The sequence below is a fragment of the Clupea harengus genome, chromosome 20, assembly GCF_900700415.2.
Source record: "Clupea harengus chromosome 20, Ch_v2.0.2, whole genome shotgun sequence".
Taxonomy (NCBI): domain Eukaryota; kingdom Metazoa; phylum Chordata; class Actinopteri; order Clupeiformes; family Clupeidae; genus Clupea; species Clupea harengus.
Window position 1 is genome coordinate 17402046 of NC_045171.1, and position 14459 is coordinate 17416504.

The 14459-nt window shown below is 40.3% G+C and overlaps 1 protein-coding gene across 1 annotated transcript; it reads left to right on the forward strand.

Annotated features, from left to right (window-relative positions):
• Positions 1 to 2401: 2401 nt before the first annotated feature.
• Positions 2402 to 9929, forward strand: slc25a48 (solute carrier family 25 member 48). Its single transcript, XM_031587438.2, has 7 exons — positions 2402 to 2618; positions 3679 to 3722; positions 3903 to 3974; positions 4396 to 4654; positions 5978 to 6271; positions 7139 to 7272; positions 9344 to 9929. Exons 1-7 carry the CDS (start codon positions 2573 to 2575, stop codon positions 9446 to 9448), a joined length of 954 nt encoding a protein of 317 aa, XP_031443298.1. The 5' UTR covers positions 2402 to 2572; the 3' UTR covers positions 9449 to 9929.
• The last annotated feature ends 4530 nt before the right edge of the window (positions 9930 to 14459 follow it).

Consider the following 14459-nt stretch of genomic DNA (forward strand, 5'->3'; position numbering starts at 1 on the left):
ATACCCACTAAGCTGTTTCTACATTACTTAAATGCTCTCTCCCCATCTTGTCCACTAATTTTGTATGTTGCATGTATATACCTTCTCATGTTTGTATGTATTGTGTATATTTGCCACATGTATGCTAGCATGCTTATCCTGACCTGTGTATGAATTCCATTGCCCCCCCCACTCCTTTCTCTATCTCTACCTCTATACTCGGTCAGCTCCAAGCAGATGGGCCCCACAACATGTGAGCCGAAGTTCTGCTCAAGGTTTCTTAACAGGGAGTTGTTCCTTGCCCCTATCGCCTTTGACTTATATATATATATATATTGTTATGTATTGTGAATGCCCCTGTACCATCATCTGGATGTATTTCACCAGTTTCAATAGGTGCCTCTCTGATTTTTCAAACACGTGCTCTAATCTAGTTGCTTCACATGTAGATCACCAAGGTAGGATTCTCGTGTCCCTCTCCTCTTGTGCCTCCCCTCAGTGTCATCTTAAGGTGTGGCATCACAAGAATGTTTGCTTGCGCCAGAAGTTTCTTCGTAAAGTCAAGGAAGTATAAGAGAGGAGGTTATGTGAGTTCAGAGACAGGGAGTCTGACACACATGAGTGTGATCACTAACACGAGAATGCTCATGTTTGCCTGCTTTTGAAGTTTGTTCGTAAAGTCAAGGAAGTATACGAGAGGAGGTTATGAGAGTTCAGAGAAGAGGAGTCTCACACAGATGAGTGTGATCACTAAGTTTTACATCTTGGGAAAAGAGAGCAATTGAAAGCTATGAATATGACAGTAAATCAGTAAATAGATAAACCACAAACAAAGAATGAACTTCACATCAAAACCCATTGCTCATGTGTGTGTGTGTGTGTGTGTGAGAGAGAGAGAGAGAGAGAGAGAGAGAGAGAGAGAGAGAGAGAGAGAGAGATGAATTAATGTCCTTCATGCAAGATGTGTTTTAAGGAGTTTGAAAGTGTTCAACCTATCTTTATTACTTCTGGTTGGTTAATAATACACCCAATGTCCTTGTTTGAAATAGCAGGACAAACATTCAGTCACTTATTTTCTGTCTTATTCCTGATCTGCAAGGTCGGCCTCGCTGTATCTGTGACATTAAGACTGATACTAAGAAACTACCTGAATACTAAAACCCTCAGACATGTTTTGAAGGCCATTCAGAATAATATAAATAATACATAAATGTGTTCATCTATAATAAATGTATATATTTGTAATACTCATCCAATCATTTGGATTATTCCTGGGTTTTTTTTCTTGTCAACCACATGTTTATCTCAATGCCTTTTATGTGTGTGTGTGTGTGTGTGTGTGTGTGTGGGGGGGGGGGGGGGTACCCCCAAATAGCAGATGGGGTGTCATGGACATTTTTAAACACCCAGACCCTAGGTCATCTCAACATAAACCATGAGGTTTAGAGTGCATATGTTGTAGCCGTTAGGGTCTTGTTATTGACTAGCGCAAACGAAACAAGCATTCCCCTGAACTGCACGTGACTGCGAGGACAGTGGGTTTACTTGGAAGCCTGATCGAAGTTTATCTTCCCCTCTCATGTTACAAACATCGTGTTTCAAACATCTGTGAAAATACAGTCACACCCCTGGGGGGGGGGGGGTAAATTGGCCTAGCAACTGTATGCGGGGTGAGTGCCAACAGAGAAAACTGAGGGCAGCACAGTTAGGTAGGAACACAAACATTAATTCTGGCTTCACTGGGCAAGTTGTTTCACAAAATACAAGAAATGGCCAGACTTGCTGTGCAAAATACCACACAGTTCAACGCAGAGTCTGGATATAGAATTTCTGTAATTTTGGTGGTACTCTGGTAATTTTCCACACATGTATATATGTGTGTGTGTGTGTGCGTGCGTATCTGCCTCTGTGTGTGTGGGGGGGGGGGAGTGTATTTCTTATCAGTAGAGTGTGGCGGTGTGGACCATAAAATTGGCAACGCCCATTCCTCTTAATCACTGTGTAAATGTATTGAACTTATATACTTTACATTTTAATGTATATACTGTATGTACATAATACATGTTTTTGTTTCCTCTTTTACTAAAATATAGAGATGCAACTGCTTATGTCTGTCTGCTCACGAACATACACTAAATTTGATAATTAGATTAGACCCAATGAACACAATGGCCAAAATGATGTAGGCTACGGTTTATCATAATCATTAATAGTCTTTCCACTTGTCGTAGACTGCACACATTTCAAGCATAGGTGATGTGTGTTTTGACTCAAATAGAGAGCATAAACACAGGACAGTTATGTATAATACGAGCCTTGTCATACATTTGTTTTTGTTTCATACACGTCAGAATTTCTGGCTTCCTATTGGTCAAGAACATTGTTGCACTTGTTGATCCGCCCCCAAACTCAGAGGTTTTATACCATACTTATATGGCAGGATTCGAAGCAAAATGTAGAGAGTTTCTTGTTTTATTTTGGAGACATTTGTATTGACTTGACGCTAAGATATTACCAATGCTTATCCAGTTTCCTTACAAACCGCTGACAGTTTTTTAACCGTTGACCGTTTGACAGCATCGCCGGGTTTAAAATGAACTGCTTTCATTTGGAAGATTTTTTGGCTGGATGGATTGGTGGTGAGTTTGTTGTGGATTCTGGTGCTTTATCAGTGTATATGAAACAACTTTAATCTTGTTATACATTCATACTACATTCATGGCTTTATAATACCATACAATTACAATACTGATTTATATAATAGGCAATAATTGTATATGCAGTATTAAAACAATAGCTTAGCAAGATACAAAAAGCTGCACATTTATAAGCGTATATTCTTACGATGCGGTAAAAAAAAAGTATGCCGCAGTCTGTGCATGCGACTTATAAAATATTGCGGAGATTTCAAGACGTGTCAGTGTTCCTTTGCAGCAGTAAATAAGCGACTATGTAACATGTTTCCTTTGTATGAACAGTTTTGAGTAAGAGGGGGTTGGGGGACAGAAACGCGATTAAAGCACACATGGGCGTCGGAGAGCGTTTGTTTATTTCAGGCTCTGTACCTCGCCGTTTTCCCTCAGCTGTTTATGTCATTCTTTGGCGTTCTTCGAATCTGTACTCGTGTAAAGGAAAGATTTAGTAGCTCAAAATCTCAGAAATGCCTTGAAATTAGCGCTGAAGAGCTGCTATAGGGGCAAAATATAGGCTTCATTGAAACTCCCCTTTGTTGGTTCGATGCCTTTCCCGTGCTTATTTTTTTTTTAAAGACCTACAGGAATCCTTAGGAGGGAAAGGGGAGAATTCCGTTAGGTGAACGTGATTGGTTGGATTCTTCCTTAAGATCCAGTTTCACTTTTTTTCGCTGCATTTTTGCGATGGAAAGAAAAACATGTTTTTGTTTGCTATGCCTAGGCTGCACGACATGTGCTCGACCACTGCTAGATGCATTCTCAACACACATGCATTCACACGAGGCTTTGTGCACACAATACATGTATTGACGACCACTGGCCACAAGAGAAATAAATGGTCTGTGTTGACATATGGAGAACTGCTGCACACCCACCACAAGAGAAAAAAACGGCGTTTTTTCTTCATACCATACATTTGGAGGGAATACTTAGTGTGATGCTTCAAAGTTAAACGTTAAACCTACTTTCATGACATTGAGATTCTGTTGTCTCGTGTTTATCTCAGGAGCCTCCAGTGTTATTGTTGGACACCCTCTTGACACGGTGAAGGTAAAAATTCAACAAACCCTTTTCAACAAATCTGAATCTAAATCTTCAGTGATAAGTGCACAACTGTGGGTACAGAAAGCTCTCTCTTTGTTGACCTCATTTATGACACTTATTTAATCTGTTCCAGAGCTTAAGACTTTTTTCTCAAAGTACCCTCTTTTTGATTCTTTCCTCTAACAGACCCGACTTCAGGCAGGGAAAGGATACAAAAACACATTACACTGTGTCCTCACCATCTACCGAAAAGAAACAGTGAGTATGAACGTACTTGCACTCTCCCACAGATCTCTGCCTTTTACTGCATTCTTTAATAAACCATGAAACATAAAGGGTATATTTGCTGTAGCAGAGTCACAGTCATTAGCTATTTCTGATAAATGTCTCCAGACTTCCTTCTTGATAGCCGCTTTAAAACTTTCTCAAACCCTATTCCTATGGCCTGGCTCTTTTCGTGGTCGAAACTTTATGGCTGGGCTGTTATTTAGATGCATTCCAAAAGACTTGAAATTCCCCAGGCCCCCCACTCCCTCCCCCTGCTTTTAAGCACTAAAAGACTCTTGGAGAGACTGAGCCATCTTTCTTTTCCTCTCTCTCTCTCTCTCTCTCTCTGTCTCTCTCTCTCTCTCTCTCTCTCTCTCTCTCTCTCTCTCTTGTTCTCTCTCTCTGCTGCCAGATCTCAGGTTTCTTCAAAGGTCTGTCCTTCCCCCTGGCCAGCATCACCGTCTACAACTCGGTCGTGTTCGGCTTCTTCAGCAACACACAGCGGCTCATAAGCAAGTATCGCTATGGTGACGGCAGGCACCCCTCGGGCATGCTGGACCTGACGATGGCCAGTATGTTGACTGGCCTGATGTCGGTGAGCCTGGGAGCGCCGGTCGACCTAGTCAAGATTAGACTGCAAATGCAGACTCAGCCCAAGCCTCTTCTGGCAGGTAAAGACCCATAGGTCCACACCTGAAATCTCCTTTTTATATATCCTGGTGTAGAATCCTCATCTATTGTGTTCCTGTGGCTCAACTGGTGGAGCAATGGGCTAACAGCGTCAGGATCATGGGTTTGATTACCAGGGAGCACTCATAGGCTACTCATGAAAATGTATATATGTGTTGTAAGTCGCTATGAATATATAAGAGTCTCCTAAATTAGTTAATGTACTGTAAATCTGAGTTGTAAGTGGCTATGGATATAAGCGTCTACTAATCTAATTAATGTAAATCTGTGTTGTAAGTGGCTATAGATATACGCGTCTACTAAATTAGTTAATGTAAATCTGTGTTGTAAGTGGCTATGGATATACACGTCTACTAAATGAGTTAATGTAAATCTGTGTGGTAAGTGGCTATGGATATACGCGTCTACTAAATTAGTTAATGTAAATCTGTGTTGTAAGTCGCTATAGATATAAGCATCTCCTAAATGTGTTAACGTATATCTGTGTTGTAAGTGGCTATGGATGTAAGCGTCTCCTAAATTAGTTATGTTTTGTGTTTTGACCCCACACACTTTTATCATTGTGAGAGTTGACCTCATCCCCTTCCCACGTTGCAGTTTGACCTCCAAGCTGTAACAAGGTAGAGGTGAGGCATAGCTTATATTGAAAAATATGAAAATATGTTATTTGTATATTTCAGAACTTTTCAATACATTTAAATAACTTTTATGGACATCTTCAGGTCTTGCATTTACAAGAAGATGCAGTTTTGACATTTGGCTGCATATAAACTTTACTGGCTTAATACAGCTACAGTAAGTTAGATTTGTGTAAACAGTTCCCAGAAACAATTCCCAGAAGCAATACTGGATAAAAAAATGAACCCGAATGACCTCCTGTAGCCGAGTAGTTGCAACATCTGGAAAATGGGAGGCCAGATCTTCTAGTTGGGGACTGACTGTTGGAGTGATTCAGTGTTAAACTGCGACAGAGAACAGCTGTAAACCGAGCAGCTGTAGACAGAAACAATGTTCTCCCACGTGGGAGTGCTTCCATTTGAACACCTCCTCCGCCCAGAATGCTAGTGTCACGGAATAAAACGAGAAAAAAAAGGTCATTTCCATTTTTAGGAGATTTATCATTGTTTGAAAGTCAGACTGTGGGATCGCAGCAGGCTAACTGTGATCCTTTTTCTACGCGGTGTATTTTCATACCCTGTACCAGGCATCATTCATTCATCTATTCAAAACTGTCATGTCCATTTTCACCATTTCGTGAGTTATAACGTAACACTTTTCTCTATCTCTCCTGTCCTGTTTTGCAGAGAGCTTCCACCTGGCGGGGAGTGGCAACGGCAGCGGAAGCATTCCCATGCACTCAGTGCACCTGCAGGCCCAGGCGCAGCCCACGTACCGTGGCCCCATCCACTGCATCAGCAGCATCCTGCAGACGGAGGGCGTCCAGGGCCTGTACCGCGGGGCCGGGGCCATGCTCCTGCGCGACGTGCCCGGCTACACGCTCTACTTCATCCCCTACACGCTGCTCCGCAGCTGGCTGAGCCCAGAGGGCAGTGCCTCCCCGCACCCCTGCTCTATATGGCTGGCAGGAGGGTTGGCAGGTGAGTGGAGAACGCCAAGGTGTTGTTTGTGTGTGTGTTAGTATTATTATTAGTAAGTATACCCACCTCAGGCTGATGGGTTGGGTTCTGCTCAAGGTTTCTTCCTGTTTCATGAAAAGGGAGTTTTTTCCTTGCCACCATCACCTTAGTCTAGGGGTTCAAGCCTTAGGCTCTGTAAAGTGCCTTGAGACAATTACAATTTTTAGTGGAGCTAATTCAATTGAATTGAATTTCAATATTGACAGCATTTAGTATAATACAGAGATCTATATACCGGAATCATCTTGAATCAATCATGTTTGGACAACAATTACTAAAATCCCTCACAAGGCTTTGAAGCCTTGTATTCCACATTGCCGATGTGGCAAAAGTTAATGCGGTTTACGTATTAGTTTAAGTATGTGAAGCTCAGAGGAAAGCCTTAGTACAATAGGAATGTACTTAAGTGCTTATTGTTGTAATGTTATGTGGTTATTTTGGGAGGCCATAGATGCAGGGGCCATGACTTAGCATGAACTCACACCAGAACAACCTGTCCCCGTTAAGACCATAATCTCTTATGAAAACAGAAAAGAAAACTTGCAATGTCATTGTGTAGTGGTGATACAAGGCCCCACATTCACTCCCCCTCCTTCTAGCCTCCATGGCGTATGGCTGAGAGCCACCCATGCTGATCTTCATTTGGGCTTGCCTTTGTCTTTCTGTCAAATCCCTCAGTGTATGCATGTGTGTGTGTGTGAGTGTGTGTAAGTGAGTGAGTGTGTGTGTGTGTCTAAATCTCTGTGAGTGTGTGTGAGAGTGTTTGTATCATCCAGTCTTGCTGTTTGAGGGCCTCACACTCACATGTGCCCCCCCCCCCCCTTCTAGGCTCCATCTCGTGGGTGACTGCCACGCCCGCTGATGTTGTGAAGAGTCGACTGCAGGCCGACGCCATGCACCAAAGAAAATACCGAGGCATCCTGCACTGCATCAGGCACAGCTACAAGACAGAGGGAATACATGTAAGCCCAGTCATCTACATCTCTCTACACACATGACATAGAGTTATCTGATTGGGGAAGATTGGTCAAAGTATCATCACGTCAATACCCTAGGGGAAATTCTTAAATCGCCCATGTCTAGATATTCACTTTTAAAGAAGGCAACGACTGAAAAACAAAGGAAATAATACTCTTATGACCCCGATTAGTGTGCTCTCTAAACCAATGAGACCATATGGACCCATTAAAAAGCTGGTTTACGTACAACTAGAATGTAAAGAAGTTATATGTGGAATGGAAGGAAGTCAAACAGGATTTCTTCATCTGAGAGTTCCTAACAGAATCTATCAGGGTCGTTTCACCAAATTAGAGAAGACTGTTTTTCTATGGTTGGGGGTTAAGGCAATTATGGGTATATGATGCGTTAACCGTGGCTTACTGCAAATTGCTTTGGATGAACCCATGCATTTCAGTAGCGAAATAGGAGTGATTTTATACGATGGCTTATCTCTAGCAGTCAGCCAGTTCATGAGATGATCACATGACTGCTGGTTCTTTTACGGGAGATTAAAACAGGAAATAACTTGCATCAGCTCAATTTGTATGTCCAGTCCAAGCACACGGTGCACTTCCTCAAGTTCACATGAGGTGAAGAGCCAAGACATATTTTAGTGATGGGATCTTGGCAGGGCTGAGTGTCTAAAGGGTGTGAGGCTTTATTATGACAGCAGTCACAAGATGATGCGTTTACACAAGGCGTCTTTATCATCAGCTGATTTTGAAATAATGTTTAACAATTGTAAAGATTGACCTGAAGATTAGCCTTTCGTTTGCGCTACATAGTAGTCATGATGTCAGTGACTGTGTCCACAATGTTTTACAATTTGGTAAAGACGTATGCTTCAGAACTGTTTCATACCTTGGTTACTATTTATTGGATAATATTTAACTTCTGTTGTCATCATGTGTGGAAGAGTCTGTTAATGTAACTAAAAGTATGTCTGGGACAGTCCATTTAGTCGGTCTTCACAAAACCAAATCATTTTATTCCATGATGATCAGTGTTATCATGCACAGTTTTTCATGATTGGTGAAGTCTGTCCTTGTTAAATAAATGTTAATTGCTTTTTTCAAATATATCTACCTTTCTATCTAAAAATTGTCTTTTTAATTCGGGCAACTAAAATCTAAAGAAAGCTTGTCCGAAGGGCTACCAGGGATTTAGAGTTTTTGCAAGCCCTGGTCTGTGTTTTTTTATTCCAAACCTATGCTAATAGGTAGGGGTGGGAATCTCTTGGCACCTCACGATTCGATTCGATTCCGATTCAGAGGTCAACGATTCGATTCTAAACCGATTCTCGATTCTAAACCGATTATCGATTATCAATTCTAAACCGATAAAACGATTATCGATGCATCTCAATTTTTAAAACATTTGAGTTTGCTACTTAGAGTCTCAAATCACTTCCTACTTTGTGTTTGATAAATCAACAGATCTATTTTTTTATTAGAGAAAAAGTTTTTCCTTGTCACAATTATGACTTTCTATGAACAATGCAATAATCGATGCAGCTTGCATTTCAACACAAAATGAATGTGTAAAAAAAAAATATATATATATATTAATTTAAAAAAAAAAAAAATGTATTAAAAAATCGATTATGAACTTTTCTGAATCGAGACAGAATCGTTCTAAAGAGAATCGAGAGAATTTGAAAAATCGATTTTTTTTCCCCCACCCCTACTAATAGGCATACAGGCTATTGTTTATCTGAAAGATAATAGTTAACAGTTGTTCCAGTGCATGTAGATAGATACCTTGTTTGAGGATTTTTTTTAACATTTGTTGACAATTTAGAGGGTCCTGACGCAGTAACTTACTGTACGCAAGCACATACAAAGGGGCTAAAGCAGAAACAAAGTTCACAATAATATTGGGGAACAATGTGTATCCAGTATTCCCTTAGGGTGACATCATCACTGTCTAGAAGTCAAGTCTATAGGCATTTTTATTTTTATGCCAATAAAATGATATTAAGATATAATTGTACCTATGTTCATAAACCCTTTACTAATTGTTTTCCTTCTGCAGGTTTTCTTCCGTGGGGCCACAGTGAATGCCGTTCGAGGATTCCCTATGTCTGCAACAATGTTTCTGACCTATGAACTCTCTCTGAAGTTTTTCCGGAGCCTGTAGACTCCCAAAATCGTTGCTATGGTTACTTGAATTGCAAAATATTCCAAGCAGAAGTTTTTGGTTATCGTGATTTTAAAAAGTCATAATAAGTGCCTAATGTTTAAGTATAGACTGATAATTAATGTATTAAAATAATATAATTTCTTATATTAAGAAAGACGATATATTTATATATGTACAAATATATAAGTTTATAAACATGTTTTACATTTTACCTCACTTTAATCTTTATCTGTGGTATCACTCAAATGTCCTTCTCTTAGGATAAGCATTGAGTCAATACTATACTAATTTTGTGTTGTGTTTTGTTTGTTGTTTAAATGTACTGAACACAAAACATTTAAGCCATTTGAGAACAACAAATACGTCTGTGTCACGTCACACATGTCACATTTACTTGTTTTTACCATTTGTAAAATCCATAAACATGTAACAACTGTAAATAACCACCTTTGCCTAAATAAAAAGCAAATCAATATGAGCACACATTTTGAGATTTCATGCTTCTTGTGTCTTTATCTGTCTCCATGATGATAATCAGTGATGCAGACATGAAGAGACACTAACTCCAGCTTGACAACATTCACATTTACATGTTTACACGTAACCCTGTGTACATGTCGATACTCATTTCTACAATGTTTTCCGTGTCATTTTTAGACTGGGGTCCTACGCAGAGCCATAATCATATTTGTTTTGAAAAAACACTTTCTCTTCACATGAAAGATAACTGTTATCACTGCTGCTGTTCCAGCCTGATAAAGCTTGTTTGAGAGAGAAGCCACATGCACCAGGACCAGATGCTTCTAGAACAAGAAAAATGTGTTTAAACTGCCCATGAGCACAACATTTGTGTTGTGTATATTGCAGCAATTCATGACGTGTTTTAGTCTGATCTGAGAAGACCAAGCACAAGGACAAGCAAGCACACTGACCTCAATTCCCAGGAAACTTTTGTATTGATCCAGGTAAGGTTCAAATCCGACGGTTACCTATGTAAATATTGTCTAATCTTTTATGTAAGTGTCCTACAGAATGGTTATCTGCTACAGTGCTTTTGGAAAAAACAATTAGAACATCATGACCCCATACATCGACTGGAAGGCACTTAATCATTTAACCACTAGGAGGCAATGTTGTGACAGGAATTAGTAAAGCTCCCTGCACTGTAAACCCAGTAAGAGATAGTCATTTGCCATAAGTACATCGACTTCTGACACTGAGTCTTTCACTGGGTTCAAATATATTTTTAATTCTATAGTGCAAAGCTGACAACCCTCATAGCTTCCTTAAGACTGTGAGAATAACTACGACATCACAAACAATGTGCCATTGCTGGGATCCGGTTTGGACTGTTACTAAAGAAAGATTATGTAAACTGAAATTCAAATGAATATTTAATGACAAAATTCTCTGGGAACTCAAAAAAATTGCATCATTAATGGTAAACAACTTGTAGAAAGACAATAGTATGAAAATATTCTGTACAAAATACACATTATTTAAGGTTTTTTCTGTATTATTTCAAGGTTGCACTGGTCCAGCGAAAGCAAGCCACTAGAGATATTCACTATAAAATCTCTGTATTCTAGCATGTATTATTGCAGTCCAGGGCATCAATGTATTGGGTTAATCAGAGCAATGCGCTCCTCCTCCAAGTTTCAAATAATTCTCAGTTCAAAAATAGGCCCTATCTAATTGTCAAGTGCATGTCCATGCTGAACAGATAGAAGTGAAATAACCCAACATCTCATGTGTCCAAGTAATAAGCACGTAAAATGAAGACATTTAATAGCCTATTTGGATGGATATAACACCTAGTTTTTTTATATAAAAAGCCGTTTAGAGTACTGTACTGAAACACACACACGTTTTTTTACAGTACGTACAGTGGTCACCAATTCAACTAGTCTTGCCCATTTATTACCCCTGAAACGCTGTCATGGTGCAGTCTCCATATTGTTAGTCAATGACTGGCCTGCATGAGGCCCCAGTCACTGCAGGGCAGGAGGATGGTGCTAGTGAAATTGATACTCTTGCTTTCTGTCTTTATCCAGCAGAGCGACAGATGAGGTTCAGAGGGGAAACATCTGAGACTTCAGACCGAAGCAGGGTCTGTGTCTCTCTCTCTCCCTCCCTCCCTTTCTCTCTCTCTATCTCTCCCTCTTTCCTTTTCATCCCTTCTCTCTCTTCCTCTGTCTCCTCTACCTCTCTCTCTCTATCTCTCCCTCTCTCTCTCTTTCTATCTCCCTCCCTCTCTCTCTCTCTCTTCCTCTCTGTTCCACTCCACCGCCTCTATTATCTCCGCCCCACTGCCACTCAAAGGTCTTGGCCCTGACTCTCTTCTTCCTTCAGCCTCTACTTACCCTCGTGATGGGCATTTGCACCAATTGCACACTTTTGGATGAGGGACACATGTATGAAACATTAAGCACTGTGTTAATAACATGTTACAAATTGCAGCAAACTGACTTGGAAGCACAGATGTGACACAGACTAAAACACAGAGTTGGATAGTCACTTAAACCTGCAAACCATGCAAGAATATTGTATTTGAAACACCCCTTTGAAAAACTACTGGCCTGCTATTAAAACCATATTACTTATTACATATGCAATCAGTCTGACAAAATGTGTTAAGCTGTAGAAATGTAATTTATGTGAAATTCAAGAAGTGAAATGAAGTGGGCTAAACGTGAGAAAGAGCACAGCCAGGACTGAGGAGAAATACTTGATGCAAAGTTCAGTCTTCAGTCTGTTGCAAAGCGTGTTAAACATCTCGGAGTTTGCAGCATCAGACTCAACTTTAAAACTTAAAGAATATATACCTACATCTTGAAGACGTTCAGCACCTGCAATCGATTTTAGAATGTAAGGAATAAGCAGCGTATCAGGTAACAAAGGAAAGATCCACACACTGGCATCACTCAGACACCTGGGATCAGGAAGCAAACTGAGGGACTGAGGAAAAATGAGTTGCTCGTGAGAACCAACTCAGGCAAAGGGTCAGAGATACTATCATACAGGACAACAAAAGGTTGCTAGACCTGATTGCATTAGAAGCCTAGTTCATTTACATTAAAGGATGACTCCTGTATTTCTTAACCTGGGCCCTATTTTACTATCTTTTTGGGTCCAAATTTGAATAACTCAATACTGGACCCAACAATTCGGACCCGAAAAGATAAAAATAGGACCCAGGTTCAAAACTACTGGAGTTCTCCTATTAAACAGTTCAGGCCTACTTCGCTGAATCCGGAGTATGTTCCACGTGCTTCGTTACTGCTCTTTACTGGAATAAAGGTAGGTAATTAAGTAAAGGATTCTGAAAAAGATCTTGGATATCTATATTACTGCCTACAGTACACATTGCACAGAATGAGTAGTTTAATTCTAAATAGAAGACAAACACATTTTTTTCTTAAAAGATTAAAAGACTTCTTCAGTTGATAGAATTTGTATTCTGTCCATTGAAATCTTGAACGCATGCATACAGAGTGTTTTCCAGATAGTATACATATCCTTTTCCATCAAAAATGTTACCCTTTGGAGCAGATTCTTGCAAGTAAATTCGTTTCCTCAGGCCAAAGGTCAAAGGTCATACTTTTCAAAACAGATCTTAAATGTTGTGTGTATCTATGAGAACCACAGTGAGACCTGCTGAGGGCTGAAGTGCTTTGATCTCTTGTGTGTGTGGTGCCAGTGTGGTGTAATGTCACCCTGAATCAGGGGCCTGTCAATCCACAGTCCATACTCATGTAGGCATGCAGCAGAGAAAGGGAGCTCTCGCTCTGATTAACATGATCATTTCAGGGTCGAGGGACGGTACATTTTAGCCAGTCAATCAACGGGTGTACCAGTCATCATGGCAGATTAGGTCTCAATGAATATTTTATGATTTCCTGCTAACTACACTATCCCTCTCTCTCTCTCTCTCTCCCACTCTCTCTCCCTCTCTCTCTCTCTCACACACAATCTCTATCCCCCGCTCTCTCTCTCACACACACACACACAGACACACATGCACACTTGTCTGTAATTTATAATCTACACATATTGTGCATGATACACATCCACTAACACACAAAAGCATACAAATATGCATAGTGTAGTGCAGTGTGTGTGTGTGTGTGTGTGTGTATGTTTGTGTATGCCATGTTTGCTTGAGAGAGTTGAGGCAATTGAATGAGAGGGAGAGATTTAAACACAGTGTATCTATTGAATATTTTTATTTTGCTTAATGCTTAATTTCTCATTGTTTTCTTTTATCTAATGTTTCTCTATTGTTTTGTTAGTCCCTTTGGACAGAAGTGTCAGCTGTTACTATAACTGTGACTATAATGTAGCACTGAATAGGCTTTGCGGAATCTTTCTTTAGAGCCAGAGAGAAGACTGAATGGAAATAAATTGTCCCACATCTTCTCCTTCAGCCCGAGGTATGAAAGAAGACAATAGCCATGTTTCTACTATCGGCCGGGGCCAGCTAGGGCTATCTTAGGGTGATGTGTTACGTCCTGAGGAGACATTGATTCCGTCCTTCAGATTTAAACCCAGTTCTTCACATCTTCCCACGTACCACTCTCCGAGCGGTCAGAAGGCTCTAAATGAGATAGATTGACATCCCCTCCCACAATCCTCTGTGCCATGAGGCGGCGTGGTGTCCACTGGAGCGATCATGACACTGGGCCTCCCAAAGGTGATTTAGAACGCAGAGCATAAACGCTTAATGTCCTCTATATGTAAATAGAAAAAGGCTACCAAATAAGGCTTTGCCGATGAATAGAGCTGTCCCATAACCTCTCTCAAGTGTTATGTCATGTTTAAATAGTACCAGTTTGTGAGTTCCAGTGTGTAAGCCTTTTGACGGTGAGACTCAGACAGTGTTATGCCAGGAGGCTTTACGTCACAACAAACAGAGCTGCTTGAAGATGTTATATGCAATTAATTGTTGATGCCATATTACAATAAATGGTGTATGCATTTATTTGTTGATAATGTAATGCTAGTATCA

Excerpts from the sequence above, each read along its gene's own strand:
- slc25a48 (XM_031587438.2), top strand. The coding sequence starts at position 2,573 with ATGAACTGCTTTCATTTGGAAGATTTTTTGGCTGGATGGATTGGTG. Across the intron at positions 4,655-5,977 it reads GCCCAAGCCTCTTCTGGCAG|AGAGCTTCCACCTGGCGGGG; the intron begins GTAAAGACCCAT and ends CCTGTTTTGCAG. Across the intron at positions 6,272-7,138 it reads GCTGGCAGGAGGGTTGGCAG|GCTCCATCTCGTGGGTGACT; the intron begins GTGAGTGGAGAA and ends CCCCCCTTCTAG.